Consider the following 27,907-nt stretch of genomic DNA (forward strand, 5'->3'; position numbering starts at 1 on the left):
TGACAGGTCTTTTCAAACAAAATTCTGTTTTTTAATGAAAAATGATTGTTATAGAGATATTATTAGCGTCTAACCAGAAGTGCAAAAAAAAGGAGTTAAAGTGCAGAGTATTGTGCTTATATGAAATGTAAATAAATAAGATATGTACAGTAGCAAATATATATGGAATAATACAGTATTGACAGATATTGTACGATATAAGAACTATGAGCAGTAATAAAGGAAATAGTACAGTATTAACAGCTTTTGTATGATATAAGAACTATGAGCAGTAAGTAATATATCTGAAGTAGTACAGTGTTAACACATATTGTATGATATAACTTTAAGCAAGATAAATATATGAAAATATATATAGATATGAATATACTATAGGCAGAGTGCTTCATTTTTATCTGTAAACACAGAAACCGAAGCGGGGTGACCCAGAGGGATGGGAATTCTCTTCCCTGATTGGCTGGAAATTCCACAGGAATGAGCGATCATCGGACACATTCCGTCGAAGGCGATGGAGGCGCAAGATGGGACCAGAGAACCGCCTCGGAGCATCTGCCATCTTTCAACTGGAAGGTGCACTGGTGAGTAAAGAAAGGGGAAAAAATTATACGGACGGAAGCTGATTTCACACGGAGAGGGACACTGATGGAGAATGGACAGAATGAGTATCGATCCTTGAATAAATAAGAAGTGATGACATGAAAGCATAAACCAGATCTGATGTCAGTGAGTCAGTTGATATTTTCAAATATTTACTCATGTATTAAACTCTAATCCTTGGTGCCATTGTGTGTTTTTATTTAACTGTGTATGTACATGTAGAAGTTCTGAGACGTTTACTTGTTTTACTGTGCAGGGTGTTGATACAGAGGAGAAGGAGAAAGACTCCAAAGTCGATGCCTCAAAGCTGTTTGGTGCAAACACGCCTACTGTATCCTGCTCCTTTGACAGTGAGTGATGCAAATACCGGTGGACATACAAATCAACATGCTCTAGCTTATATACGCATGAATATATTCTAAAAATAGACAACACACATGTACATGTCCATTGATCTTATAAAAAAATGTTCCCCCCCACTATAGGGTCATACATGTACCATCTGCGTGTCTACATCTTTCAGGCACGGAACATGACATCTATGGACAAGGATAGTTTTTCGGGTAAGATTGTAATTATAAATACTAAATATATGGATATAATTGCCAGGTGCTTAACACCTCTTGATTCAGGAAGATTTAACCATCTTTTTTCCTACTTCACAGATCCGTATGCACATGTCTCCTTCCTGCATGTCAGTAAGACGACTGAGAAGCTGCGATCGACGCTGAACCCAACCTGGGACCAAACTCTGATTTTCAGTGATGTGGAGATTTATGGAGACCCTCAGAACGTTGTTCAGTGCCCCCCAGATGTTGTTGTGGAGTTCTACGACCAAGATCAAGTGGTAGGTCATGGACGAGATATATATATATATCACCAATCTATGTTGTTTCTCTAGTTTTAACTCAGCACTCTGACGTTATAGCTAAGTTATTACTGTGTTATAATCATGTTATTCTTCGTGTAGGGGAAGGACGAGATGCTTGGCCGCACTGTTTGTGTCCCAATGGTGAAGTTGCTTCCAGGGATGGATCAGAAACCTAGACTCCTGTGGCATCCCATCACCAAGAAGGGTCAGAGGGCAGGGGAGGCACTGCTGGCTGCTGAAATCATCCTTAAAGACAAGGTTTGCAATAAAAGTAATTCAGAATGGGTTATTTTACAGTATTAAACACAAAACAAGTCTACTTATATAATGAAGCATTGCATTGTTTTTAGTTTTTAATATCCGGTCAATTATCTTATGATACAATTGTAGATTACTTTAGTTTTTAGGGAACTATGAGCCTGTGAAGGGATCTTCACAGGCTCATAGTTCCCTTCCAAAGTGATTAAACTTGAATTTATGAGATCAAAATTAAAAAACTTAGGTCAATCAACTGTCTTGTCTCTGTAGTCAAGCGAGTCAGAGCTTCCTCTGGCTCCTCCAAAGAGAGCAGAGAACATCTACATGGTTCCACAGGGCATCCGGCCCGTGGTGCAGCTCACCGCCTTGGAGGTAATACACAACCTCAAATGCTATTTCCCTGAACTGATAAATGTAGTGGCCCTAAATCCTGCTGTGTATCTGATCAGATTCTGGCTTGGGGTCTGAGGAACATGAAATCTTACCAGATGGCCTCAGTGACGTCACCCAGCCTGGTGGTGGAGTGTGGGGGGCAGAGGGTGGAGTCAGCCGTCATCAAGAACATGAAAAAGAGCCCCAACTTCCCCAGCTCTGTTCTCTTCATCAAAGTGGTAAATCCAGGGTTTCACAAGCTACAGGGTGCATCTGTGGGGATTAAGCGAATAAATCCCAAGGATAAAAAAACTCTATTCTGCTTTTCTCTCTTGACATCTTCTCCAATTGCTCTTTCCAGCTCCTGCCAAAGGATGAGATGTACACACCTCCCATTGTCCTGAAGGTGATCGATCACCGTCCATTTGGCAGGAAGCCGGTGGTGGGTCAGTGCACCATCGGTTCTCTGGAGGAGTTCAGATGTGACCCAAACATCATCACCGCAGAAGGAGCTATGTCTAACAAAAGTAAGGAAGCATTCCAAAAAAATGAAACGACAAACGCCTCTGAGAGAAGATGACTGGCTGTAATGTCCTCTTATCATCAACAGTGTCCCTGATGACGGCTTCCACTCGCAAACATCTTTCAATTAACATGGGCGAGAACAGACCACTGCTAGAAGCTAAGGTAAACTCCACCTCCTTCTACCACAACCGATCGCTAATCCTTGGTGCTGATTTTTACAAGTAACTTTGTATTTAACCCTTTCCCCAAAAAACTAAATCATCAGTTAACTAGCTCCTAAAAATTTGACTATGAAATTTTGCAGTCAAATTTAAACTGTATCACCCTTACAGTTCATGTACAGCATGTCTGCTGCTGTCAACAAAATGGCTTCTCCTACCTCCCAATTTGTATGTATGATTACCTATTATAGCTTTCTAATTCACGTGGCTGGGTACCAATGACACCGGCAGGCTGAGATCACCTAATCAACACCGCTACAGCAAGCTGCGTATGCCTCCTGATAATGACTCGATGTTGTTATGTGGGAATCGTCGAAATAACTGAAATTGTACTTAATTGTCACTAATGAATGAGCACATTTTAATGATCAAAGCAGGGGTGTAACATGGCATGTCACACACATGGAATAGGAGATTTGTTTTGTTATTTACCTTGGTCTTAAGGCTTTTTAGCTTAACATTCACAAGAAAAAAATATGTTACACACGAGAGGAAAGAGACTGAAAGGGCATCAGTGTTTTTCCAAGTGTCAGACTGGAAATCTGTCAGTGAAGAATTGATGCTACGATATGAGTGACAGGGGGATTCTACTCTTCTTTGTCTGATTTCCATTACTAAAATTAATATGGAAAAACTACATTGAGGCCAAATTAAACTCATGACGGGCACGAATACCAGAAAATCCCCAATGCCATGTTGTACTTCAAGGGAGAGGTGGTGTTATTCAGTGACCCCTACAGGCCTGGAGGCCTTGACTCAGTTATTCACCATGTTACGCCCTTGTTTTACTTTTTTTTTTTTTTTTCAATGTGAAATTACAGCTGTGATCTACTCTCCAACCTTCCCCATATTTTACTATTTCACTTTCTTGTCAATATTTTCACCTTGAATGTATGTTCTGTATATAGGTGTGATTGTTAAGTGACTTTTATGTTCTGTGTCCAATGCATCTCCTTCCTCCAAAGCTTGAAGAGAAGGTGAGAGTTGACAAGACATTTCAGATTCTCACACAAAATGCAGGGAATTAAACATGTGAATATTGAACATGGGCAATTCAATCATCAGGAAAAAGAGACGGTTGACTGGTGGAGCAAATTCTATGCTTCAACTGGAGACGAGGAGAGATGTGAACCGTACATCAAGAAAGGATACGACACCCTCAAAGTAAGTGTAAATAGTGAGCATCACTAAGTGTTGCCTATTGTACAGATGCTCTTTTTCTGTAGCCATTAACCACTTGAACGTGCCATGTCCATTTTCAGGTGTATGAATGTGAACTGGAAGAAGTCCCAGAATTCAGAGGGCTGACAGATTTCTGCAGCACCTTCAAACTGCTGCGAGGGAAGAATGAAAATGGAGACGAAGACCCCACAGTGGTCGGAGAGTTAAAGGTAGTTTGGCACCATTCAGAACCAAAGACTGTTTAAACTAAGGGTCTATTAGTGGAGTTAGTGCATTTTGGGCATGTCCAAGTGTGGGTATTATAATTGTTGGTTGCACTTTGTTAATTAATCACTATTTGTTTCGGGCGTAACATGCTATAAGCCAATCAGATTGCCCTCTCCAATTCCCTTTTAAGGCCAGGTGAGCGCCCTGACCACACCTCTGTTTAAGACCAACACCAGAATTTATAGTCCATTTACTATTGAATCAGCATGGCTGCTAAAAGAAAAAAGTACTGAAACTAGCAAAGACCCTTGCATTGTGCTTCGTGCTACTTGGTGCCGGATGTAAAACTGGGCCCTAACACTTGGTTAGATACCCTGCTATTATTTTTTTTTGTAAGAAATTCATTTTTTCTTTGCTTATAATATTTTATATTATCCACCGGAGAGAAATCCAGCTCTTAACATGTACAAAGCTGTAAAAGTCGAGTCAATTCTTCTTCTCGTGTGTTCCTTGTCCCCACAGGGTTCATTCAAGATGTATCCTCTGTCAGACGACCCAGGTGTCACTGCTCCAATCCGACAGTTCAGAGAGCTGCCAGACAGTGGACCTCAGGAGTGTCTGGTCAGGCTTTATGTGGTCCAGGCCATAGACCTGCAGCCCAAGGACAATAACGGCAAAGTGAGAATGAATCTAAATGTTACCAGTGATAAAAGTCAACACACCAGTCTCCACCTGCTGCTTTAACTTTTCGTCCCTCTTGTGTTCAGTGTGATCCGTACATGAAGATAACACTGGGAAAGAACACGATTGACGACAGAGACCATTACTTACCCAACACCATCGACCCTGTGTTTGGAAGGTACATGTTAGGGATGAACAATGTTAAACAGCGTTGAAATAATATAGATAATATCAAATTGAAGTCTGTTCAACCTTCTCACTTGTCAAACCCTTTATTTTTTGGGTTGGTTTAGGATGTTTGAGATGACGTGTTTCCTGCCCCAGGACAAGGACTTGAAGATCTGCGTCTATGACTATGATCTCCTCTCCCGTGACGAGAAGGTCGGCGAGACGGTGATTGACCTGGAGAATCGCTTCCTGTCCAGATACAACTCCTACTGCGGCCTGCCACAAACATACTGCACGTAAGGAACTCCAGGGGCCAGGGTGATATCAAGGCTGAGGAAGAAAACAGACAGTCGGTCATGATCAGTCTCTTATGGACGTATCTCTGTTGCCGTCTTAGTTCTGGCATTAACCAGTGGAGGGACCAGCTGAAGCCGTCTCAGATCCTGGAGAACCTGGCGCGTCTCAAGGGCCTGTCCAAACCACGGACCGAAGACAACGGCAACTCGCTGACCTTCAACGGCAAAGACTACACACTGGCTCAGTTTGGTAATGTCAATGAATAAAATGGATTTGATGCTTATCTTGATTGCACTGCACTACAGGGCATTAAAACAGCTATTGCAATCTTAATGTATTGACAGAATGCTAACTTGTTTTGTTGAATCGTTTCCTCTCATCTGCTTTGATGGGTATGATCTACTGTAAGTCTAATGAAGGTGCAAATCTCATCACCTCCAGAGAACAACAAGGAAGTCCACCAATACTTGGGTCCAGCGCGGGAACGACTCTGCCTGCACGTGCTCAGAACGCAGGGAGTCGTCCCCGAGCATGTGGAGACCCGGACCCTTTACAGCACCTTCCAGCCGAATATCTCGCAGGTTCAGTGTCACAGCTAACACACACTGTATCTGCACAACGCACGTCCACTTTGACACTGTTGATGCCGCTATTATGAGTAACACGCATGTTGTGTTGCTGTAGGGCAAGCTTCAGATGTGGGTGGATGTCTTCCCCAAAAGCATCGGCATCCCTGGTCCTCCGTTTGACATCACACCCCGCAAGCCCAAGAGGTGAGTGCCGTGCAGCTCTGAGGTACGTTGTCACTGGTCCCAGCAGATTCCAGAGGACTAACATCCACTGTGTGTGATGTTCAGGTATTTCCTGCGCGCTGTCATCTGGAACACCACCGACGTGACTTTAGATGAGACCAGCATCACCGGAGAACACATGAGCGACATCTATGTCAAAGGGTATGTATTACCTTTACACGTAAAGTTGATATGTTCTGAAAGTTTGCCTTACAGTAAACTCCACGCTTTTTATATTGATTATACTTTATTGACTTTTGAAGTAAAAGTGTAGTGGAAGGTTACTGTGGAAGTGGACAGGGAAAATGACCTGTTGATCCCTTGTCCCAGCTGGATGCCAGGCATGGAGGACGACAAGCAGAAGACTGATGTCCACTACAGGTCTCTGGACGGGGACGGTAACTTTAACTGGAGGTTCGTCTTCACCTTTGAGTATCTGCCTGCTGAACAACTCTGCCTCGTGTCCCAGAAGGTGAGGTTCATCTGAACTATTGACCATTTTAGAATGAATTGAAAATATCCCTCACATAGGTAAAGATAAAGTATCGGTTGTATCTGTATTGCTGAAATTAATAATTTAAAACCTGTGTTCACATGATTTTCAACAGGAGAACTTCTGGAGTCTTGACAAAACAGAGTTCAGGATTCCTCCCAAGCTAATCGTCCAAATATGGGATAACGACAAATTCTCATTAGACGATTACCTCGGTAAGATACCACATTTAGGTAGCATTTACCTGGAGACATTACAAAACCTGACCACATAATACTCTGGGATCCCAGGCACTGTGGAGCTGGATTTGCGCGACCTGGTTCCTCCTGCGAAGACGCCACAGAAGTGCTCTCTGGAGATGATGAACGATCAGGACATCGGACACCCCCGCAAGCCGGAGAACGCCAAGTCTCTGTTTGCGCAGAAGTCAGTGCAAGGCTGGTGGCCCTGCTCCATTGAACAGGATGGAAAGAAGGTGCTGGGTGTAAGTATGAATACAAAGAACAACCCACAGATTGCTTCTTTTTCATTGTTTTTTTTTAAAGGAAAGTATCTTCAAAACCGAAACGAATGAGCAATAACCGGTGGATCACGAGGAAATTCAGTCTTAGACTTTATTTGTTGCGAGAACTTTGAAATGACATCACAGACACTTTTGATTTAACATCAACATTTTCTGGAATGAAGACGTTACTCTGCCCCCAATCCTGCGTTTTCATATTCATTAATTCTAAGTCTAATTTACACTATGAAGCCTGGTGTTTCAGACGTCCTCATTGCTATTAGTTTTGTTGTGTCATGCTTATTTATCTGTGTTTGTAGGGTAAAGTGGAGATGACACTGGAAATAATACCTGAAGCAGATGCCGATGAGAGACCTGCAGCCAAAGGCCGAGACGAACCCAACATGAACCCAAAACTGGATCCTCCCAAGTAAGAACTCGGTAGAATGAATGTGAAACAAAAGTTTTGGCTCCTTAGGAAACTGTGGCAGCAAAATGTTGACTGTGAAGGGGATTAATGGAAAACATTGTGCAGATTGGTTCTGTAAGAAAAGTCTCTCTCCAGACTAATGCCCCTTTCCGGCTGTAATTCTCCAGACGCCCAGAGACCTCCTTCTTCTGGTTCACCAACCCATGTAAGACCATGAAGTTCATCATCTGGAGACGGTTCAAGTGGCTTTTCATCGGACTCCTCATCCTCATCATAGTGATTCTCTTCCTCGCCATCCTGTTGTACTCATTGCCGGTAAGGACAGGCATTGCTCATATATTCTGAAATCATAAGGGCACTTTTCTGAACGCTGTAAGGTTTGTGTGGCAGAGGATAATTGTGAGGTTGTGGCGTGTGCTGGTTTGATTGCTTCTTTTTTCCTTTTTTCAGAACTACATCTCGATGAAGATAGTGAAGCCATACGCATAGATTTACTGTGGAGGAGGAGCAGGAACTGAAAAGGACGAATCGGAATGTCTCCAGGATCCCATTGAGCACAGTTACAAAACACCTCCATATATTTTTTGTTTTTTATGCCTTAAGTGTTTTTGTTTTAGGGAAGGGGGTGCTTGCACGTTTGCACTGTTGCACTATTAGATCTACACATTTTACCGTAAACTCTTTGTCTACCCCGCTGAACTGTGACATATTTGTATGACCGAAGGAACTGGACATCTACGATTTGTTTCTAAACCACTGCTTTAAGCGCACTCTCTCACAAAATTGATCTTCCTCTACACTGTAATGCAATCTAGTACAACAGTCCTGTCATAAACTACAATTTAAAAAATGTAAACACACTGTGCAACAAGTAGTTGATTCAACTGTTTTTATTGGTATTCGATTGTAAAATTTTACTGGGTTGCACAATGAAATAAGAGGTTTATAATATTAATGCACGATGTTTGTACACGAGGTGACATCTAATGAAAGTTTCACCATAGTTTCATCACTTTATTCTGCCAGTTCTATTAGACAGCATTACAGTGTACCAGGGTGTACCATCTTTGTCTCTCAATGTAATCCTGCCAAAGATTTTTATTAGCAACAGTCATGTCAAATGTGTCTATCTTCTGTTAAATAATATACAAAATATTCATCAGGTGTCTGTATTTATTTATCCATGGGAAAGTCCATTCGTGTGTCGAACAGCAGTGTGAGGAGCAGGATTTCACATTATCTTTTAAATTGCAGTTTGTGATGCCCTTGAGCAAGGCAGTTAAAAGTAAATTCACCTCCAACATGTAGTAGTTAACCTGAGTGGGGGACAAAAAACTCAAATTGTATTTTCTGTGATTAGACTTGTAATTGGACGGATGAGGTTTCAAATGAATATTGAAAGCAAATTACATTAAATGTTCAGATATGTACAGCACGTGTTGTACTAAAGTCCAAGAAAATGTACACAAGAGGCATGACGTAAAATACTGCAGTGGAAAATCACGTGTTTACAGCATAGAGACGATATCACCAAAAGCTCTCAAATCTCCTCTTTCCAAGTTGAATTCTTTGTGGGTGTCTTCTACATATATGGCTCCTCTTTTTCATCCTGAGATATTTGTATTCTTCTAGTTTCACGTCAGTCACTACTGGGAAACAACACGCCCACTCACTTGAAATCAATTTAGAAATATTCCCAAATGGATTTTACCAGGTGGGGCTGCTAGGAGACTTTCTGGAAAATGTCCAGAACAAATTGACTGACATTTGCGTTCTCGCATAGAAAATATCTAGATAATTTCAGGAAAAAGTCCGGCTTCAGTCACATGGATGATTAATCCCTTACCCATCCTTTCGTGTTTATCACAAAATATGAATATTTAGGACCATCAAGTCCAGTTTTTAATTTCTGTATTGTCGGCTTTATTTTTCCTCTGAGGTGTGATGTTTGCAGTTCTGCTGCAGTAAAGCCTCCACCTCTCCTCTCCGAGCCAGACTGTTGACTTTGCCCTGGAAACGTCCGTTCTTGCCTGCCCCCTTCCCTTGGAGCATCTCCAACACCCTGGAGAACACAATGAAACAGACATGGTTTTCAGACATTAACTCTGGGATAATGTATATAGGGTATACAAGAGGCAAGACGTAAAAATACTTCTGTGGAAAATTGCGTGTTTACAGCATATCAACAGCGATGTCACCAAAAGCTCTCAAATCTCCTCTTTCAAAGTTGAATTATTTGTGGGTGCCTTCCTATTGTATTCTCAAATGGATTTTACCAGAGGGGCTGCTAGGAGAGGTTCTGGAAAATGTCCAGAACAATTGATTGACATTTGCGTTCTCACATAAAGCCCCCCTGAAAAATATCTAGATAACTTCAGGAAAATGTCCGGGCTTCAGTGCATGTCTAAAAGCAGCGATACAGCACCGACCTACATCATTTGTAGCAGTAGAAGCTAAAGAAGTACTTGTTGGTGTCTCTTACCGGGGTCCCATCTCGGCCACCTGTCCACTGGGTCCAGCCAGTAGAAACAAACCAGGTCCCTTTTCTTCTCCAACAGAGAGGAAAACCAAGGTTTCCTGCGAGTGGACAAAAGGAAGGTTCAATAAAACATATTTCACTGGGGATTGTGTGAACACCTAGAATTAAGCAGGAAGGGTTATGATCTTACCTCAGTAGTTAGTTCATTGGCAATAATATTCATGAACTCATTGTCCCCCTCCTTCCTATAGAAAGAAAAACAAACGTTTTCTCTGTAGTTGTATGAGGACAGTGTATTCTGCTGTACATAAAAAACAGCCCTTGTGAATTTCTTACTTGTGCAAGGTGAAGAAGTTTCCTCTCTGGGGGTCGTTTTTAAAATTCTGAGCAATGAGGACGGCCATGTCTCGCAGCAGTGACAGGTTCGTCTGCAAAATATGAGATGGTTAGAGAGTCGATCTGCCCTGTGATACACTGTTTGTCATTTAAAGGAACCCACTATAGTTAATGACCTCTTCTGGCAATTACAGCAACATGAATACCACATGATTGTTATTGAGTTCTCAACCATCAGTATGAGCAGTAAATTAACATTCATGAAGATTCTCTTACTTTCTGTAGCAGCTTTCCAGATTTCTGCAACTTGTCGACCGCCTCAACATGTTCATCAGGCCCGGTCCTGTTAAACAGTGACAAAAGTATTGTGTCCACTTTAAACTTCCTGTATCCATTGGATTATATACTGCTGATATTTATCCTTTACACTTTGAACCTACTTCAGGAGAGAAACCAGCGAGCGCTCTGTGCTGTAGCTTTTCTCAGCGTACTTCAGAACTCGGTTTCCCACCAGGAAGATCAGGTTGGTTTTGTTTTTCTTTCCTTTCTCAGTTCCCAGTAGCTTGATAACCTAAAATACAGATAAAGCAAGTTGAAGCAGATGATGAGTTGATTACTAAAATTATTATTTTTTACAAGCTTTACTTTATTCTGTAAACAGAATATATACAGTTAAATGGATGCACATGAGCCACTGAATTGCACGGTTAAATGAGTTTATAAGACAGAGTAATGATGTGTCTTATGTGCGCTACAGAGAAAGGGAGAAACACAGGGAGTGAACAAATCAATTAAGGAACAAAAACTGACAATCGAGAAAGCAAACAGCACACCATCTAAACTATGTGTTTGTGTATTAGCCTGTGTGTGACGTTTCACCTGTAGGTGACTGAGGTTGGACACGTGTGTCCCACAGCACATGTTGGCATCGACTCCCTCGATATCGATGATCCGAATCGGCCCGGCATGGTCCTCTGGCAGCCCGCGACTCCTCGCCTTGTTCAAACCCATCACACAACACTTTATGTCAAATCATAGTTCTAACAGATAGAGTGTTGTAACAGAATCAAAGATCTTCACTTTTTGGCCTTTGAATGCAAAATAAGTGGAACACACGTACCTTTTCCACACCGGGGTCGTCTATAGAGAGCAGCTGAACAGTGACAGGAACATGAGCTCTGATCTTCTCATTAACAACTTCCTCCAGAGCCTGGAGCTGCGCAGGCTTCACACAGGGAGTGTCTAGCTCAATGGTGCCTCTCTGACGCCCCAGTTCCCTGAAGAAGAAACACCCAAAGGAGACAAATAAACTCACTGGTCTTTAACATTTACAGGGAAATGGATCTGTGGAGGGTGAATTACCAGGATGTGGTCTTGAATCCAAACATTGAATCTGCCAAGGCTGTGATCACATGTTGACCTAAGAGAAGGAAAGAAGAAGTGAATCTAGTGTCTAAAAACAATATATGGTCAGTCCCAGTTTATTGACCCTTTACCTGAGTGTTGCTGCATGTGGTCAAACCTCCTCTCCCAGTCCACCTTCACGTGCACCTCCTGGCTCACCTCCAGGGGGGAGGTCACAAAGTGTACGGCATCTGGTCCCTGTCTCGTCACCCTCAAAACGGGGACATCTCCGATCAGCCCGTGGTCGTCCGGCTGAAGGAAGAAACAAGATACCATGAGACACTTCAGAGTAATGTTACACCCTATGACTTTAGGGGTTTTGAAACAAGACATTTCCAAAGGAGCCACATTATTATAATTTCGCTGGTGGCCTGGTCTTCTTATAGAAATCTGAAAAGGTGATAGATATTAAAAAAGAAATAAGCATACTTGTCCACCTCCCTCAGGAAACAAGATGGTGTCTTGGAGCTTGACGTTGAAGCCCTTGACAGTTTCTTTCTTTCCATTGACTTCTTGCTTTAACTCAGCGGCACAGCAGGAAACGACGGAGGTGTCAAACTACGGGACAGAAAGGAAATGAAATGAAAACTCACTCCTTGTGGGAAGAGTGGAAATGAACTGTGATGTAATGAGTGGCGTGAACAAAAGTGATTGTGCAGCCTTATGGCCAAGTTTATATACGTATGTTTATAGCTGCTCTATCTGTTTCAAACAGCCATAACATGTATACGCTTAAGATTATGTCTCTGGTAATAATTGACCTCATGTGTTTGTGAAATTCTAACGTTTCATGGTCAAAGAAATGTTTTTTTAGACAACCTCATTATCAATACTGTTGTTTTTTATGTGTGTACGTGTTTAGTAGCAAATGTCTAATATATTTTATAAGATTCGGGAACTTCATTGTAATTAACATTATTTACAGGTTTAATATATACTTGTATATAATATAACCTTGTGCGCTCGACTATAACCAATCTAGTCACTTTTACTAGTTTTATTTTATTATGTAATAACAGTACATAATAGTTTTTACACTGAATAGAAATCCCTTTCATCAGCTGCTGAGCTGAATGTCTTGAGTTTACACTGGATTTAATAACCACTGAATGAACAGACCCGATTCATATGTTTTTACTTCATTACTGACATTACTGACATGACATTACTGACATCCCTGCAATGTACCTCCGTGTAACAGTGACAGAAGCGTCTGTGGTTTCATGATAACATATCTGTCCAGTTAGCTTCGGTGCTAGCTAGCTGTTTTTAGCCACCACGCTAACTTGGTCTGCACAGAACTTCCGCCTGATGTTTTCACGTATTGTGAATTTATCTCTGATCGACAGTTCCCTACCTCCTGCAGGTAACAGTCCCGTTGACACTGAAAAGCCATAGTGGAAAGTTCCTGAGTAAAAACTCTGCTGCAGCACGAGCCAGAACGAAACTGAATGTTCAGCTGTCAGGGAAGTACGGGTACTGATATGGTCCAAACTGAGTAACATCGACTTAAAAGGTAATTTCTTTATTTTTCACTACTTCGGTAGCCTGGATGGTATTTCGGTTTCTCGAACCTTTTGTTTTTCTTACTTTCTTTCTTTCTGAATGGAATAGAATAACAAAATTAATAAAATAAATATATTAAAATGTGTTTAATAAAAATTTAAAAATTAATACAATTTACTAAAAAGTCCTCGACAAGAAAAACACTTTTCTTATAAACATTTAAAAATAATAAATGTGTACAAAACACGATTGTACATAGGCTAACACAAAACCTGGGTTGCATCCAACCAACTCCATCCAAAATAGTGGTAGAAAATGTCACTGCCCATTCTGAGATATGAAAAAATATCTGTATTTAAAATAATCTTTAGATAAATTAATGAACTGAATCAAATAAGGGGAAATAACACATCACTCATCCACTATCAGGGTTGGCTGAGGTGGAGCTAAAAGAAACATGACAAAACCCCATCAAACTGCATTGAAGAATAGATCTAATTGAAAGCTTTCAAATTAAAAAGACAAATGCACATATATGATTGTGCGTATAATCTTTTTATTTTATTGAAGCAAATTAGTTTTTTTTAAATTGCTTTGCCTCTTTGTTTTTCCCATCCTCACGCTCCAGTATCAAGCTCTTTATTTGCGTCCTTGTTGACATGAAAGATATAACAACAAGCACCCAAACACCAAATCACAGTTGATATAAATAGATTTTTATTTAAATTGACAATGAAACGTCAGTTTTAGTGGACAAAAATAATAAATAATCTCATAGAAAATGGAACATTGTGTAAAAACAGTATTTGGGGGATCAAACCATCACGTCATCCACAAATATAACAAGCTTCAGCAAACACAGTGGAGAAGGTCTCTGGGTGATAGTGAGTCTCAGTCAGACTGTGGAGGAGAAGGGAAGGACGAGATCAATATCATCATTTCATAAATACTTTATGTTTTTTTCCAATCTGCATCACATCATAAAAATATAACTTTGAATGAATGTACGCTGTGTAGGATTTTGTGTTATTTGTCTATAAGAGTTCTGCACTTACATCGCTAAGGTCTCCCATGTCTGGTGTCTGTCCTTTATTATTCGAAGCCATGTCCTGGATAATCTGGGGGGGGGGGGGGGGAACACGACAATGACACACACAGAAAGATAACATGAATATTTGTTCATGCAAGCTTTTCAACATTATCAGAATTATCTTATTACGTCACTTACGTCCATGTATCTGTCGTACTCTTCCTTTCCGTCATCTTCCTCATTCTCCCAGTCCCTCCAGTTGTCAAAGTCAACAGCAATCCAACTAGCCTGAAAAGAACAAAGCAAAACACAATTCAAATGTGTATATGGCCTGGAGAGGCTATAAGAGGAGCACTGGACTTATAGTTTATACTCTCACACACCCGTCCACCATTTTTTTCTTGCTTCTCACAAAAATGGGAATGAACACACATCAAGGACAGAGACTAACACCCACGCACAACTCACAACAACCATCACCTACTCCCCCCTCAAGGACTTCACGTGCAAAACAACATTTTGAACTATTTGTAAAAATATGACTTGGATTTTTCTATAATTTTCAATGTTCTAATTCTTCAAACTCTGTTAAGATAATGAGATTTTTCAAAAGTAATTGTGGAACAAGGTTAAACTTACTTTGGCAGCATCCTTCTGGAGACGCGGCCATGCATGATCAGGCCTCATCTTCCTCAGCAAGACGTGGATGTTGCGGTCATAGACTCTTTCTCTGGAGTCCTTTCAAGTGGCAAATATTTGGAAACATGCTTAGCCTATATTCAGCATCCCAATGAATGTATATTTCAGCATATAATTATGAATATATATTGCATCATGCCTAAAAATGAGACACTTACATTGATCTGGATTTTGTCGTAGAAGTACAGCTCATTGTAGAACACATCATCTGTGTCATTCTTGCAGCTGTTTGTAAGACAGGATTTGGGGGTTCAGGTTAACAAGTCAGCACAACGTGGACACAAGTTGCAACATTCTATAGTTCAGACAACTGCCCACGTCGAGATTTCACAATTGATTTAAAAAGGGTTTCAGAAAACCCTGTTACAATAAGTATCTCACAGGAGAAAGCAAGAGAAATGAAAAAAACTAATAACTCACTACATGACCAGTTTGTCTGGCTGGAACTCGACCTGGACATCTTTGGGTTTTTGCACCCTGAAGTTGAGGGTGACGTATTTCTTTCTGTCGTACCACACCACATGTGCTGGCTGGCTGTTAACACACAGACAAATAAAAGTTAGGAATATGATATATGAGCGTTCGTGTTAGTTTCCTGTAGGAGTCTTCATAAACAAAAGGATTTGTAAAGAGAAGAAAATGTGTTGGTCATGATTAGTGAAGTAAAGGGAAGAGACTGGCAGCACTTACCTCTCCTCTGGTCTGACAATTTTGGGCTTGTTCATTCTAATTCCTACACAAAGCTAAAACAGAAACTACTTTCTTACTCCTCCGACTGTAAGAGCACAAAGTATGTGGCTCGTGCGTTCGGGCTGTGCGCTCCAATGCAGTGACCAGGCCCTGCTGGCTATTTATAGAGCATTTGGTATCAGCTGCTGCCTGAATTGCTCTTCCCTTTATAGTCTGTCTGTGGAACTCTCGGGAAAACAGATGCATTTTCTGGTGTCTCCAATACCTCAGCCACCCCCGACTGCATGGGTGATTAACATGGGGGGGCAGGGGGACAGTGAACCAAAATGGACATGGCAACAAATGGGAGGTTTGGGAATGAAGAAAAAGCATTATATAGAAATTAATTAAAAAAGTACAAAAAAGTACTTATGGGTTGGAATTTTTTTTGGGCCCCCTTTTTATTTTGACTACACTAATAAATCAATAAATGTATAATTGTGTGAATCAGCTGACATGGAGGTGTCATAATAAATCAGAATTGGGCTGAATATTAATACAGAAAAAATACACAGTGCAAACATTTGTAACTTCAGGTGAGTTAAATCAGGATTATTTCAATTAGTCCACATTCACACACTACATGTTATGAGCTGAAGGGGACATTGTGATATTGTGTATCCAAAGATTAAACTCTTTTGGGGAGGTGGGACAAAGCACATATTTACAGCACATTCAATTTATTTTATTATATAATATAGATACATTAAAACATACGATATATATAATTTGCAGAAATATATCTTTATATACAATCTGAAGAACAATGCAAATCTCCTCTAGCAGTACAGTGTCGCCCCCTGCTGTTCTGGAGGCTCACCGGGCAACAGATTTCTCACCGGAACTACAATTCCCCGCTCTGCCTGTGAAGGATGTGGCGCGATCACATCCTGGCAACGCTGTGTACACACAAACTAGTCCCTAGAAAAAAGATGAAAAATCAATAATTAGTTTCCTTCCCATTTTTTGTAACTTTAGTACCGGGAGATTTATCGCGTTCCTTTCTTCTAGTTCACTGGGATTAGCGAGCATCGAGGGAGAAATGCCGCGCAGACCACAGGTAAGAACAAATGTAGGTCGCTGAGGAGGGAGACGTTAGCTAAATTAGCACCGACGGCCAGGGACAGGGTTCCGCCATATTCCATTCAATAATCCGCCAATTTAACACGCTAAACGCCTGGTGCTGGTTACGTTAGTTGTGCACACAGAGCGTGTTTATCATAGATATCAGTCACTTTCAATTACACTCATTCTGGAGACAGTTTATAAAGAAATCCAGTTGGGCGGTAACTAGCAGCTCAGCCCAATCTCACAAATGAACGTGTATATTATTGGAATAAAACGACGCTTTGTTGGCGCCGTGTTTGCCGAACGCACCACAATACCCCATTACTTCCCCTTAAATGATTAAGTTATCAATAACATTGATAGACAATCTCACCAACGTGCACTGCACCCTGAATTCACAGTTTTGTCTGTGCAGTTTGGTGCTACAGCCCATTAGCCGTATGGGAAAACGTTAATGGCGAATGTTACCGGTGTTCTAGTTTAACCGGGGATCATGGCAACTGGTGATATGATGTCTTTATTCCAGATGTTGCTGGTCGGTTGAAGACTCGGTCTGAGATTCCTAATTTTCCCAAAGCGCCTGTGTTTGAGGTGCGGTGATCTACTGAAGGTCTCGTTGAAATAAACCTCAAACAAAAACCCTTTACGAGTTAATGTAATGTGTCCGTCTCAGCATCACGTTGAGGCAACAAAAAGAATCATATGGATAAAAAAATAGATATAGAACAAAATCCTTGAACGGGATTGGAAACGACATGGTAACGTTGTATTTGCATCTGGACTGATGACGATCTCATCATGCCACTGAGCTTCAACAGCGTGTTTTACTTTGTCAGATGTATAACACCTGACGTGCATCCATAATAACAGGCTTTACAAACTGATGCTTGTCGTTCAAAGGAGACACAGGGAGTTATGAAGAAGACACACCCGTGGACAGCTCCACGCAAAGTGCTTTTGTTTGACGCTGGTGATCACAACAATGCACAAACACCCAAAATGTGTCCTATGAAAACATCCCTCACATCAATGAGGTGGAAGCTCGTGAGGTGTTTTTTGGAGTAAAGTTGGTGAATGTACTTTTATTGGATGGGTAAAGTTTCATTTGTCCTCCTGTCGCAGCTTGATTCCTCTACATGGGGTACGCACAGGAAAAAATCTCCTTATGATGGCATACCATGTTCATTGTAGAAGAGCAAATGCTCTTCCACACTTTACTCTTTTGATATACAAGCTATGCAAACCCCTTCTAATGCACAACATGGGTAAACAATGACCCATATTCATTTCCTGTGTGATTTCATGCATGGCTGGGTGATTTGTTTGCTATATTCATGTATAGCTTATTCTTCTTTCTTCATTTAGGAGAAGGCTCCTTAGATGACACAGAATAATCATCTTCTACATGTCGTCAAATGAGCCTTCTCCATTTAGGAGAGCTGGATTCCAACATAAACCCACAACTCCATCTTGATCCTGAGAACAAAGTCTAGGTCCTCAGCGTCAGAGATTTCATACTCAGAATCAAGACCAAGAATTGCCTCCTTATCCTGTTCTTCATACAGAATCTTTATGAACATGTCAATCGTAAGCAACTTACCAATTATAAGTCTGAAATGATTGCGACCAGCCAAACTAACATTCTGGATAAAGAAAATCAACAGCATAGGTGAAGCGCACCCAACATCTCAGTGGCTCGGTGGCGTGATGAGATCGTCATCAGTCCAGAAGATAAAACTTAATTCACCATTAACTTGTGAAGTTTTTTTTTCAACAAGACTGTCAGTAGATCACCGCACTTCAGAAACAGGCGCTTTGGGAAAATGATGAATCTGTGACCGAGTCTGCAACCAACCAGTAACATCTGGAATAAAGACATCATATCACCAGTTGCCATGATCCCCAGTTAAACTTGAACACCGGCTAGATCAACAATAATAACCGTTTTTTGAGGTGCCCAACAGGCGAGCTACTGATCCGTTGGAAGTGTAGGATTACCTGATTAACCTAATGCCACTTGCTCTTTCAGAAGTGGCAACTGCTAACTATAGTGACATGTATTTTAACCATTTAACGTTTTAGCCTAACCTCGCCACAGATCTAACTAACATCCAGCAGCTATCAGATATCTGGTCTCTCATGATTTAAGAGAGCTGGATAACAGCAGTGGAAAAGGCTTTCCACTGCATTAACAAAGGTTTAGACTGAATTCAGGTACATTCAGTGTACCTGAATGTATGAGCAAGCTCACCTCCTTGAACCACCTTTGTACGCCAGACCCCAGTGTTATGATGTGAGATCTACATTCGCTTTAATGTTTTTATACCATGATTATTAGGAATCCATGTAGGAAGACTCATTTAAGTTTTTCCCCCCGATAGAGACACATGCCTGGGAGTGGTTCAGATGGAACTGAAGACTCAGACTCCTCCGCTGAAAGAGAGCAGACCAACAGTTCAGAAAGTGATGGAAACATGTCCAAGAGGCAGCGTCTCACCAGAGCCTCCACACGCCTTAGCCAAAGCTCTCAGGGTGGGTCCTGTTCATGTAATATAAATGTATCACAATCTCCTTCAGTCATCTCGGCTGTTTCCTCAACGTGGTGGTTGTCTGACTCCCATTGCTTCAGACGCTCCAGACTTGAAACGAGCTGCGGACCATGACGAATCTCCGCCATTGACGCCCACGGGAAATGCCCCGTCCTCCGAATCTGAGCTGGACATCTCCAGCCCCAACGCGTCTCACGATGAGAGCCAGGCCAAAGACCAAGCCAACAGGGACTCCGATAAAGACCTCTCCCATCGACCCAAGCGCCGCCGCTGTCACGAGACCTACAACTTCAACATGAAATGCCCCACGCCGGGGTGTAACTCACTTGGTAAAGAATCTCTGCCTTTGTACAAATTTTCTTCAAGGAATTTTATTGATTTTGATTTGTATTCTGGGATATTATAACGTCCTTTTTTCTGTTTGCTCAGGTCACCTCACAGGGAAACATGAACGTCACTTTGCTGTATCAGGTTGTCCTCTTTACCACAATCTTTCTGCTGATGAATGCAAGGTGATTATCTTGAAAATACTTATTTTGTATTTCCTTTATCCCTTCACGATAAAATCCAATTAGTATGTGATATTAATACATCTCTCTTACATGATGCCATTTACAGTGTGTGTCTCTTTTTAAAGGAGAAGTAAGGAAAAATGTTTGTATAAACTGTAATCCATCCTTGCCTCGTCATTTCAGGTGAAAGCTGTCAGTCGTGAGAAACAAGAAGAGGAGGTGAAAGCACAGGAAGAAAACCACTCACGCCATGCAACTCGTCACCAGGTACTTCCTTTTTTTTAAAGCTTTGCGCCATCAGTTATGTTGACTTTTTATCAGGAATCATACATATGGCTGCACGATTAAAACCCAGATCAGACAGTGTGCAGTGTTCCAGTGACGTGCTTCTTTTTCCCGTTGTATTATACAGGCAATAAGCATTCTGTGCAATGCTTATGCATTTTAGGGGCAAATCAGTACTCCAACATGATTTTTCTCTCCTTGTCTGTGTCTCTCACTCTCAGATCCAGAGCAAGTGTCCTCAACATGTCATGTGTATATTAAAAAAACATGAACAGATCTGTGAATTTACTGCACAATAAAATCACAGATTCGGTGGTTGCCTAGCAACACACACAAAAAAACAACCTTGCAGCACAGTGTAGGCTTCTAAAATAAAGGCAACACAGTGCTCCCTGCGTTTTAATATCTACAAAACACACATTGTCTGATCAGTGCCGGATAGACAACAGCTTTTCTTATCTACCCATGACCATGACTAATGCTCTGTATTTCTGTCTTGCTTTTCAGACACCAACATCGAAACAGAGCAAATACAAAGAGCAGGTGGCTGAGCTCAGGAAGGGGCGAAACTCTGGTCTGCCGAAGGAGCAGAAAGAAAAGCACATGGTACATCACTGGCAATCACTGCAGTCGCACATTTGCTTCCACTCCACAATGTACTATTATTATCAGTATTGCATTACATACTGTTGCTGGTATGTTCTCTCACCTCTATACCACCTCCTGACTGATCCACAGGAGCATCGGCAGACGCACGGCAACACCAGGGAACCTCTGCTGGAGAACATCACCAGTGAATATGATCTGGAACTTTTCAGGAAAGCTCAGGCCCGTGCATCTGAAGACCTGGTAATGAGCAGTTTCATGTCTCTGTGTCAGTATTACTCCTGCAACAAGACGTCCTAAACTAAAGTGACTTGTCATTAATATCAACTGATATATCATTTTCTGCTTTTTAAAATTGAACTAAGGTAGTAATAATAACTGGGGAAACTTGCTGTGTTGCCTCTCTGTAAGGTAGAACCCATTCTCATCATACTTTACATCCTTCGATTTCTGTATTTGTTTAATTATCTGAACATCTAAGTGTCACTCAGTTAGCACCTTATCACACATGTTAAGGATTCCCATAATTTACTGTTAGCCGATAACAAGAATTTTAACAAAAAGGTGACAGGTTTAATGTTTAAAGAATATAGACATTAAACACTTTACCCTTGCGCCTCAAGCTCTACATTCCTGGTACATCAGTAGCATCTTAGCATCTTATCTCTACTGAAGGTCTCATGTCGACAACTTCATATTTCTGGTTTCCAAAATCTAGGTTAAGGCTTGTTAGTCTGTTTTATTCTGTTTCACTCAGCAGGTGCAGGTGTGTGATAATGTGTGAATCCTCATGTTATCTTCCTTTTTTTATTTTTTGCTGCTGTTTGCACATGTAAAAATCCAGCCCTTGTTATATCAATGTTTGGTTTTAATGTATAACAGACAAAGCTAAAGGCACATGCCGAGTTGACATGCTAAGCTCAGCAATTACAAGGTTTTCCTTCTCGTCTACCGTCTGACAGGAGAAGCTGCGTATCCAGGGTCAAATCACAGAGGGCAGCAACATGATCAAAACCATCTTGTTTGGCCGCTATGAGCTGGACACCTGGTACCACTCCCCCTATCCTGAGGAGTACGCACGTCTGGGTCGCCTCTACGTCTGCGAGTTCTGCCTCAAGTACATGAAGAGCCAGACCATCCTCAGGCGACACATGGTGAGAAGCAGATTATTTTTGTTTTGAGCGATAGTTCATACTTAAAGGTTAAAAATAATTATTAATTAGATGTACATATCTTTTATATATATATCATGCCTATTATGGGGTCGGCAACCTTTTCCACAATAAGTGCCAAAGTGAAACTTTCTTGTTAATAAGTGTGCCGTATAATTTTTTTTTTAAACATTAAGTTTTATTATTGAACAACATTCTTATATCCAACAGACACGTCATTTTAATTCATCCATATTGGCTATATGTATAGAACAACATTTAAAAGAATCTTTTTCTCATTATGACAATATGTTTTCATTAACCCCACCAGCCACACTCACATTCAGAATTTCCCCACCCCATGACAGATTGCACTGACACCATTTCAAAACACTGCTTTCAGTCACTCATTAACAAGTATTGCATCGGAATTGTCCAAAGTGGACAAAAGCAGGTCAAACATAAATAACAGTACTAGGGCTATACAAGAATTTGCCCTCATGAAAACATCAACATCTGAGTCAGAGGAAAAGAGGTGCACAAACATCAACATATGCAAACACATGTATAGACCCTGCAACAAATACAATGATGGCTATCAGTCAGTGTGATGTTTCTGATTCTGGATTTGATTGTCTCTTGGTTTGGTAGTCTTTCAAACATTACCTCTGAGCTAGAGAGGAAAGCCTCCTTTATATAATCGCCATCAGTAAATGGCTTTCCATGCTTCGCAATGCAGTGAGCAATGCGAAAGCTTGCCTCAGTCCCGTGGTTTTTGGCAGTAGGGAAATATTTTCAGAGTTGGCCTGCTTCCCATACCTGGACACAGCACGACTGATGGATTCTCCCTTGTCTGCCGGGTCTTTGAGCGTATTTTCATGCTTTGTCTCAAAGTGGCGCTTAACGCTGGATGTTCGGCAAACCACACTTTCTAGACATAAAGTGCACACAGCACGGTCCTTATTCAAAACTAATCCATAGGCTTCTCCCAATGTGGGCTGAAATGCCCGTGCCTTCAGATTTTTAGACAGGGGACATGCCATTGCCATTACACTTGTGCGGATGCACTTCGTAGAGATTCACATAGATATATATATATATAAAGGCTAGATGTCTCATCCGCGTTTCCGGTCAACGGAGTGGAACGTCCGCACATGGCGGCCATCTTGCCACAGGCAGCTCGCCCACCCATAACATTGTGTTGGTAGTGGTACATGTACTTTTTAAATAAAAAAAATTCTTGATGTATATAAAGGGAAATCTTGTACCTATATAGAACATTATTCTATTTTTTAGAAAATAACATAATTATTCATAAGTAGGCAGTGTCATAACTACATCTCTGACGTATGTAACAAACTGAACCGTTTAAAAATCGGTTGAGAATTTAGCAAGTTATGGTTATTTAAAAAGTACGTACCACTACAACACAATGTTATGGGTGGGCGAGCTGCCGTTCGACTCCGTTGGCCGCGACATCTAGACTTTATATATATCTATGCGGGAAACTGCGAGCGGCCCGGAAGGCGGGCTCCTTCTTATTATTATTTAATGGTGTTTGGCATCCGGTCTATGGTGCAATACTGGCACCTAGCGGTTGGGAGGTGTTAATACAGGCTGCGTGACGGCAAAACCTTTGAACATTTATTTAATAGGAAATTGACTGCGTGCTGATGCTTAATTCTCCCCTTCATGTTAATGTATTTGTCATATCTGGTCACAGTTACTGAGCTATTTAAATAATAATACTGATGTGTGTTTTTTCAGGCAAAGTGTGTGTGGAAGCATCCTCCAGGAGACGAAGTTTACAGAAAAGGAGCAATATCCGTGTTTGAAGTAGATGGCAAAAAGAATAAAGTAAGAAAAACCCAGACATAGTAATGTCTCTTATCTAAACTCCATCTGGTTTTTGTATTGTATTGTATACATCTGTTTAATTATATTCATCTGTAAAGCAAGTATCACTGAGAGTGACATCTAACTAATAATCTTAGAGTCAAATAAGTGACTATAATGAAATAATTTATTCCCAGATCTACTGCCAGAACCTGTGTTTACTTGCCAAACTTTTCCTGGACCACAAAACGCTGTATTACGATGTGGAGCCTTTTCTCTTTTACGTCATGACCGAGGCCGACAACACTGGCTGCCATTTAGTGGGATACTTTTCTAAGGTAAATGGAGATTTATGATGCACATTTACAGGATAAAATGGTTTCTAACTTTTGTGTACAGAACCATCTAAAATGTTTTTCCTTTTTTGATTTCAAGGAGAAGAATTCTTTCCTGAATTACAACGTGTCCTGTATCCTGACAATGCCTCAGTACATGAGACAGGGCTTTGGCAAGATGCTCATTGACTTCAGTATGTACATGATATTTGTATTCCTAATTTTTTCTGTTGCTTACTATGTCAATATTTGGAAGGAGGACTGACAGCCCAAATAAAATGGTCAATCACCGATTGGGAACATTTTTTAGTCAGTTTCAATATTGTCATATTTCAAATATTTACAAGGAAAAGACCTGATATCTAAATGTGAAGACTGAAAAACTGAGAACTCAGCAAGGAAAGCTGAGGTAAGTTGAGATGACAACTGAGACTGTCTTGTTCTGCTGGAGGCTTTGCTTGTATAAATTAAAGATGACCACAGGTCCTTACACAGGCTTAAATTCCCATAAGATGTCACTGCCAAAGGTCTCCCATAACATTTTCTCTGTCAGACCTAAGAAAGGGAATTATAAATTCAGTTATGAACTGCATCGTTAATTGTATATAAAATATGACTTGTCAACACAGTCCATAGCATCAGAGATTGATTATGAATATCATTAGGATTCATTCGAAGTTCTCTTGTTGTTTAGGCTACCTGCTGTCCAAAGTGGAAGAGAAGGTGGGCTCACCAGAGAGGCCTCTTTCTGATCTGGGCCTCATCAGCTACCGTAGCTACTGGAAAGAAGTGTTACTCAGATACATGTACAACTTTCAAGGCAAGGAGATCTCCATCAAAGGTGAGAACAAAGAACTCAAGTTTCTCAAAAACCTTCCAGCTTAAAGTTTAACTGGTAATTTGCTGCTGTTTGTGAAGATCTATATTGCAACGTATTCTTGTCGTATTTGTGTGATGCACAGAGATCAGTCAGGAAACTGCAGTGAATCCAGTGGACATAGTGAGCACCCTGCAGTCTCTTCAGATGCTCAAGTACTGGAAGGGAAAACACCTGGTGTTGAAGCGACAGGTAAGATGCTGCTTCATCAGCCTCTGTGGCTCTTATCATCTCCTTAAGATGTGTGATTGTTACAACATGTTAATATCATGGACTGTTTATAAAGACAGACAACTTGTCAGGTTCCTGAAAGTGAAGCCAAATCATCTGAATCGCCCCCTGGGGGCTGGATATGGTGTCGATCATAAATCCTGCCTGCTTCCAAAAATTGTAAAATACATTTTCTCAAAGATGTTTCAGTTATTTTAAATAACACTTATCACATTTATCTTGGTCCAAATGCTACTTAATCTGGTAGCGTTGGTTTTTATTGTTTATTTCATGCTGTGAAAATGGGGTGAATCGTCATGATTGACAGCTGAACCCGACTCGCGGTTGGTCGAGCACGTATATTAGCGGGACTTCGATGCCGTGGCTTCACTCCTTGCTCGCTACTGAGTAGTCTCTGGCTCAAACTGGCGTCAGAAGCGCAAGGATGTGGCACCTGTGTTACCGAGATATTTTGGCTTCATTTTGCACAACAGCAGGAAGTGGAGACACATTGTCCAGCTTTATTTATCTGTGCTTAATGTGAGTTCATTTTGCAAAATTCACACATTTTAATTGAAAATCAAAAGCATTTAATTGTAGATCAGGTCATATAACTAGAACGCACCTTAGTGGAACTTTTTCTGATGTCGTTTTTAATATATCTGTAAAAATTCAACCTTTTATGAAGATTAAAAAGAATCATCGCCGTATTATGAAAAAATGTGGTCCCTGCTTTTGACTGCTCACTCTCCGACCTTCTCTTCCTCTCAGGACCTGATTGACGAGTGGAAAGCGAAGGAGATCAAGCGAGGCAACAGCAACAAGACCATCGACCCGAGCTCCCTAAAGTGGACCCCCCCCAAAGGGACATGAGCACTAAGAACCTCAGGCTACTGAATGAACTCACCTCCAGCCTCACCAGCCACAAGTAGCCTCGACCTCTGAACTGTCAATAAAAATCAGTGGGTTTTTTTCAGCTTTTTTTTTTTATTCTCCTGCTTAAATCTACTTATTTTTTGTCATGAAACTTTTTTAACTTTTATATTTTAGTTTCATTCATATTTTAAACACCATACGTTCCAAGTTGATGATTCTTTACCGAGATATCGTCAAACAGTCAATGCTAGAAAATCTGTTTTTCCTGTTTGTTTTAAAACTGTCAACCAAGCTTTGAATGTTATATGGTAAATGGTCCAGTGTGGTGGATAACATGAATGTTCTGCTTTACTCTTGCAAAAAAGAAACGAAAACATACCTATATTTGGCAGATTGTTATTATTTTTTATTTCTTTTAAGAAATGTGCATTTTGAAGATGGTCGTTACTTGAGTTTGGAATTATTACAGTCGTCGTTGGCATGAACTGAAGCTGCAAGCAGAGTGTATTTCAAGGAATCAGATATATGCAGCATCTTCTTTGGTGTAGAATTGTATAGATCATAGTCAGGTGTATTTTCTTCCCCCGTAACTCCGTCAATACAGGATTCGGATCCACTCCTCAGATGAACCTGCCAAATAATGGAATAATGGATTCAGATATTTTTAATTTGCTGAGAACCAGATGGAAATATTGCCGATACCACTGCGAGAATGCACATTGAAATAATGCAACCTCAGGTTTTTATATACGGATACAATCATACCTTGCTTGTGTGGTTTCTCTGAAACATCGACCCCGGAGGTTGTTGCAGACGGATTTATTCTGGTCAAAGACTCTGTAACAAAAGCAGAAAACAGTTTAATGGGATAATCTTTGCCTTGTACTTTGGAGCATAGCTGTTTAATGTGTATTATGGATTTGATATTTTTTAATATCAATAAAGCTGCATTGTTATTTTGATACGATTCAGATATTGTTTGTGTTTACCACCACTGGAGATGCTTCTTCCCATCAGGCCTACGAATGTCTCTCCCTTATTCCCTGAGAGTGAAAGGAAAGTGAAGGCAGTTTAATGCTCAGAATTTAAACTCAATGCCTTAAGAAAACAAAAAATATTTTGACTGGAAAGTATTTTTTAAAACATATTTGAATGAAAATAATTGATTACACTGAAGTTTGAAGTGGAAAGTCAAGCTACGTACGTCGATTAACTTTGAAAGGTTTCTTAACACCTGTTGGGTAAAAAAAAGACCAAGGTTACCAATTGGATAATTTTCTCTATATTAATAGTCTTGTATATGAATCTTATTGGAGAAAAAAAAAGCACAATAGATCATGTAAAGTTTATTAATGGATGCCACCTGAGCGTTTTCCCATGAGTCCGTAGAAGCGGAGGGCTTTAGATCTCTTCATCAGGGAGGCTACCAGGTGGCTCACATCCGACTCCATCGGTCTCTGTGAATCCTAACAGATTAAACATATATTCATTTAATCAAGCAAAATAAAATAAAAATATACACTATTTGAAATTAAATATTTCCCACATTGTAATTAAATCAAAGAACATTCAATCCATATATCCGTTCAGATTACTCTCCAAGGAATAATTCCTCCTGAAAAAACCTGGAATATACGTTACCGATGCTCACCTGCCAGTCTGTAGACAATCCTCTCTCCTCTTCCTCACTAGCAGTGAGTCCCTGACAGGTTTGCAACAAAGTGCAAAAAGTCACAACAACAACAAGCTGCATCTTCCAGGTATCCATTTCTTTGTAGAGTAGAAAATCCTTTGCTTCTGATTATCTTGAATCAAAGCAATGAG

The 27,907-nt window shown here is 40.7% G+C and overlaps 3 protein-coding genes across 6 annotated transcripts in view; 2 read left to right on the forward strand and 1 right to left on the reverse strand.

Annotated features, from left to right (window-relative positions):
* Positions 1–8,750, forward strand: part of myof (myoferlin) — a 26,683-nt gene extending 17,933 nt beyond the window's left edge. For both annotated transcript variants that reach the window (XM_062413833.1, XM_062413834.1), the window contains 25 exons: positions 408–578; positions 854–947; positions 1,083–1,160; positions 1,263–1,444; positions 1,568–1,726; positions 1,997–2,098; positions 2,176–2,337; positions 2,460–2,625; positions 2,709–2,785; positions 3,810–3,821; positions 3,910–4,008; positions 4,107–4,235; positions 4,756–4,911; positions 5,001–5,092; positions 5,208–5,378; positions 5,480–5,628; positions 5,821–5,960; positions 6,064–6,152; positions 6,237–6,332; positions 6,501–6,642; positions 6,779–6,878; positions 6,954–7,147; positions 7,486–7,595; positions 7,763–7,910; positions 8,046–8,750. In XM_062413833.1, the coding sequence (XP_062269817.1) occupies positions 408–578; positions 854–947; positions 1,083–1,160; positions 1,263–1,444; positions 1,568–1,726; positions 1,997–2,098; positions 2,176–2,337; positions 2,460–2,625; positions 2,709–2,785; positions 3,810–3,821; positions 3,910–4,008; positions 4,107–4,235; positions 4,756–4,911; positions 5,001–5,092; positions 5,208–5,378; positions 5,480–5,628; positions 5,821–5,960; positions 6,064–6,152; positions 6,237–6,332; positions 6,501–6,642; positions 6,779–6,878; positions 6,954–7,147; positions 7,486–7,595; positions 7,763–7,910; positions 8,046–8,084 (3,057 nt within the window). In that variant the 3' untranslated portion in view covers positions 8,085–8,750. The remainder of the gene's footprint in view (positions 1–407; positions 579–853; positions 948–1,082; positions 1,161–1,262; positions 1,445–1,567; positions 1,727–1,996; positions 2,099–2,175; positions 2,338–2,459; positions 2,626–2,708; positions 2,786–3,809; positions 3,822–3,909; positions 4,009–4,106; positions 4,236–4,755; positions 4,912–5,000; positions 5,093–5,207; positions 5,379–5,479; positions 5,629–5,820; positions 5,961–6,063; positions 6,153–6,236; positions 6,333–6,500; positions 6,643–6,778; positions 6,879–6,953; positions 7,148–7,485; positions 7,596–7,762; positions 7,911–8,045) is intronic.
* LOC133975829 (alanyl-tRNA editing protein Aarsd1-like) lies at positions 8,751–15,900 on the reverse strand. 3 transcript variants are annotated; one of them, XM_062413837.1, is made up of 17 exons: positions 15,740–15,900; positions 15,470–15,583; positions 15,208–15,274; positions 14,990–15,088; positions 14,549–14,638; positions 14,376–14,438; positions 12,244–12,372; positions 11,907–12,066; positions 11,773–11,830; positions 11,531–11,687; positions 11,290–11,406; positions 10,851–10,981; positions 10,687–10,753; positions 10,411–10,502; positions 10,265–10,319; positions 10,078–10,172; positions 8,751–9,657 (listed from the first exon to the last, which is right to left on the reverse strand). In XM_062413837.1, exons 1-17 carry the CDS (start codon positions 15,772–15,774, stop codon positions 9,519–9,521), a joined length of 1,668 nt encoding a protein of 555 aa, XP_062269821.1. In that variant the 5' UTR covers positions 15,775–15,900; the 3' UTR covers positions 8,751–9,518. The 3 variants fall into 3 exon arrangements, with proteins under 3 accessions (XP_062269821.1, XP_062269819.1, XP_062269820.1); XM_062413835.1 differs by lacking the exons at positions 14,376–14,438; positions 14,549–14,638; positions 14,990–15,088; ... (1 more) ...; positions 15,470–15,583; positions 15,740–15,900 and adding an exon at positions 13,172–13,288; XM_062413836.1 differs by lacking the exons at positions 8,751–9,657; positions 10,078–10,172; positions 10,265–10,319; ... (6 more) ...; positions 11,907–12,066; positions 12,244–12,372 and adding an exon at positions 14,005–14,220.
* A 752-nt stretch (positions 15,901–16,652) lies between these two features.
* kat7b (K(lysine) acetyltransferase 7b) lies at positions 16,653–27,045 on the forward strand. Its single transcript, XM_062378602.1, has 14 exons — positions 16,653–16,838; positions 19,228–19,378; positions 19,476–19,724; positions 19,825–19,907; positions 20,091–20,174; positions 20,700–20,798; positions 20,931–21,041; positions 21,761–21,952; positions 23,717–23,806; positions 23,983–24,123; positions 24,221–24,314; positions 24,815–24,961; positions 25,083–25,189; positions 25,979–27,045. Exons 1-14 carry the CDS (start codon positions 16,821–16,823, stop codon positions 26,078–26,080), a joined length of 1,668 nt encoding a protein of 555 aa, XP_062234586.1. The 5' UTR covers positions 16,653–16,820; the 3' UTR covers positions 26,081–27,045.
* The last annotated feature ends 862 nt before the right edge of the window (positions 27,046–27,907 follow it).

Source organism: Platichthys flesus, chromosome 20 (assembly GCF_949316205.1).
Source record: "Platichthys flesus chromosome 20, fPlaFle2.1, whole genome shotgun sequence".
NCBI lineage: Eukaryota > Metazoa > Chordata > Actinopteri > Pleuronectiformes > Pleuronectidae > Platichthys > Platichthys flesus.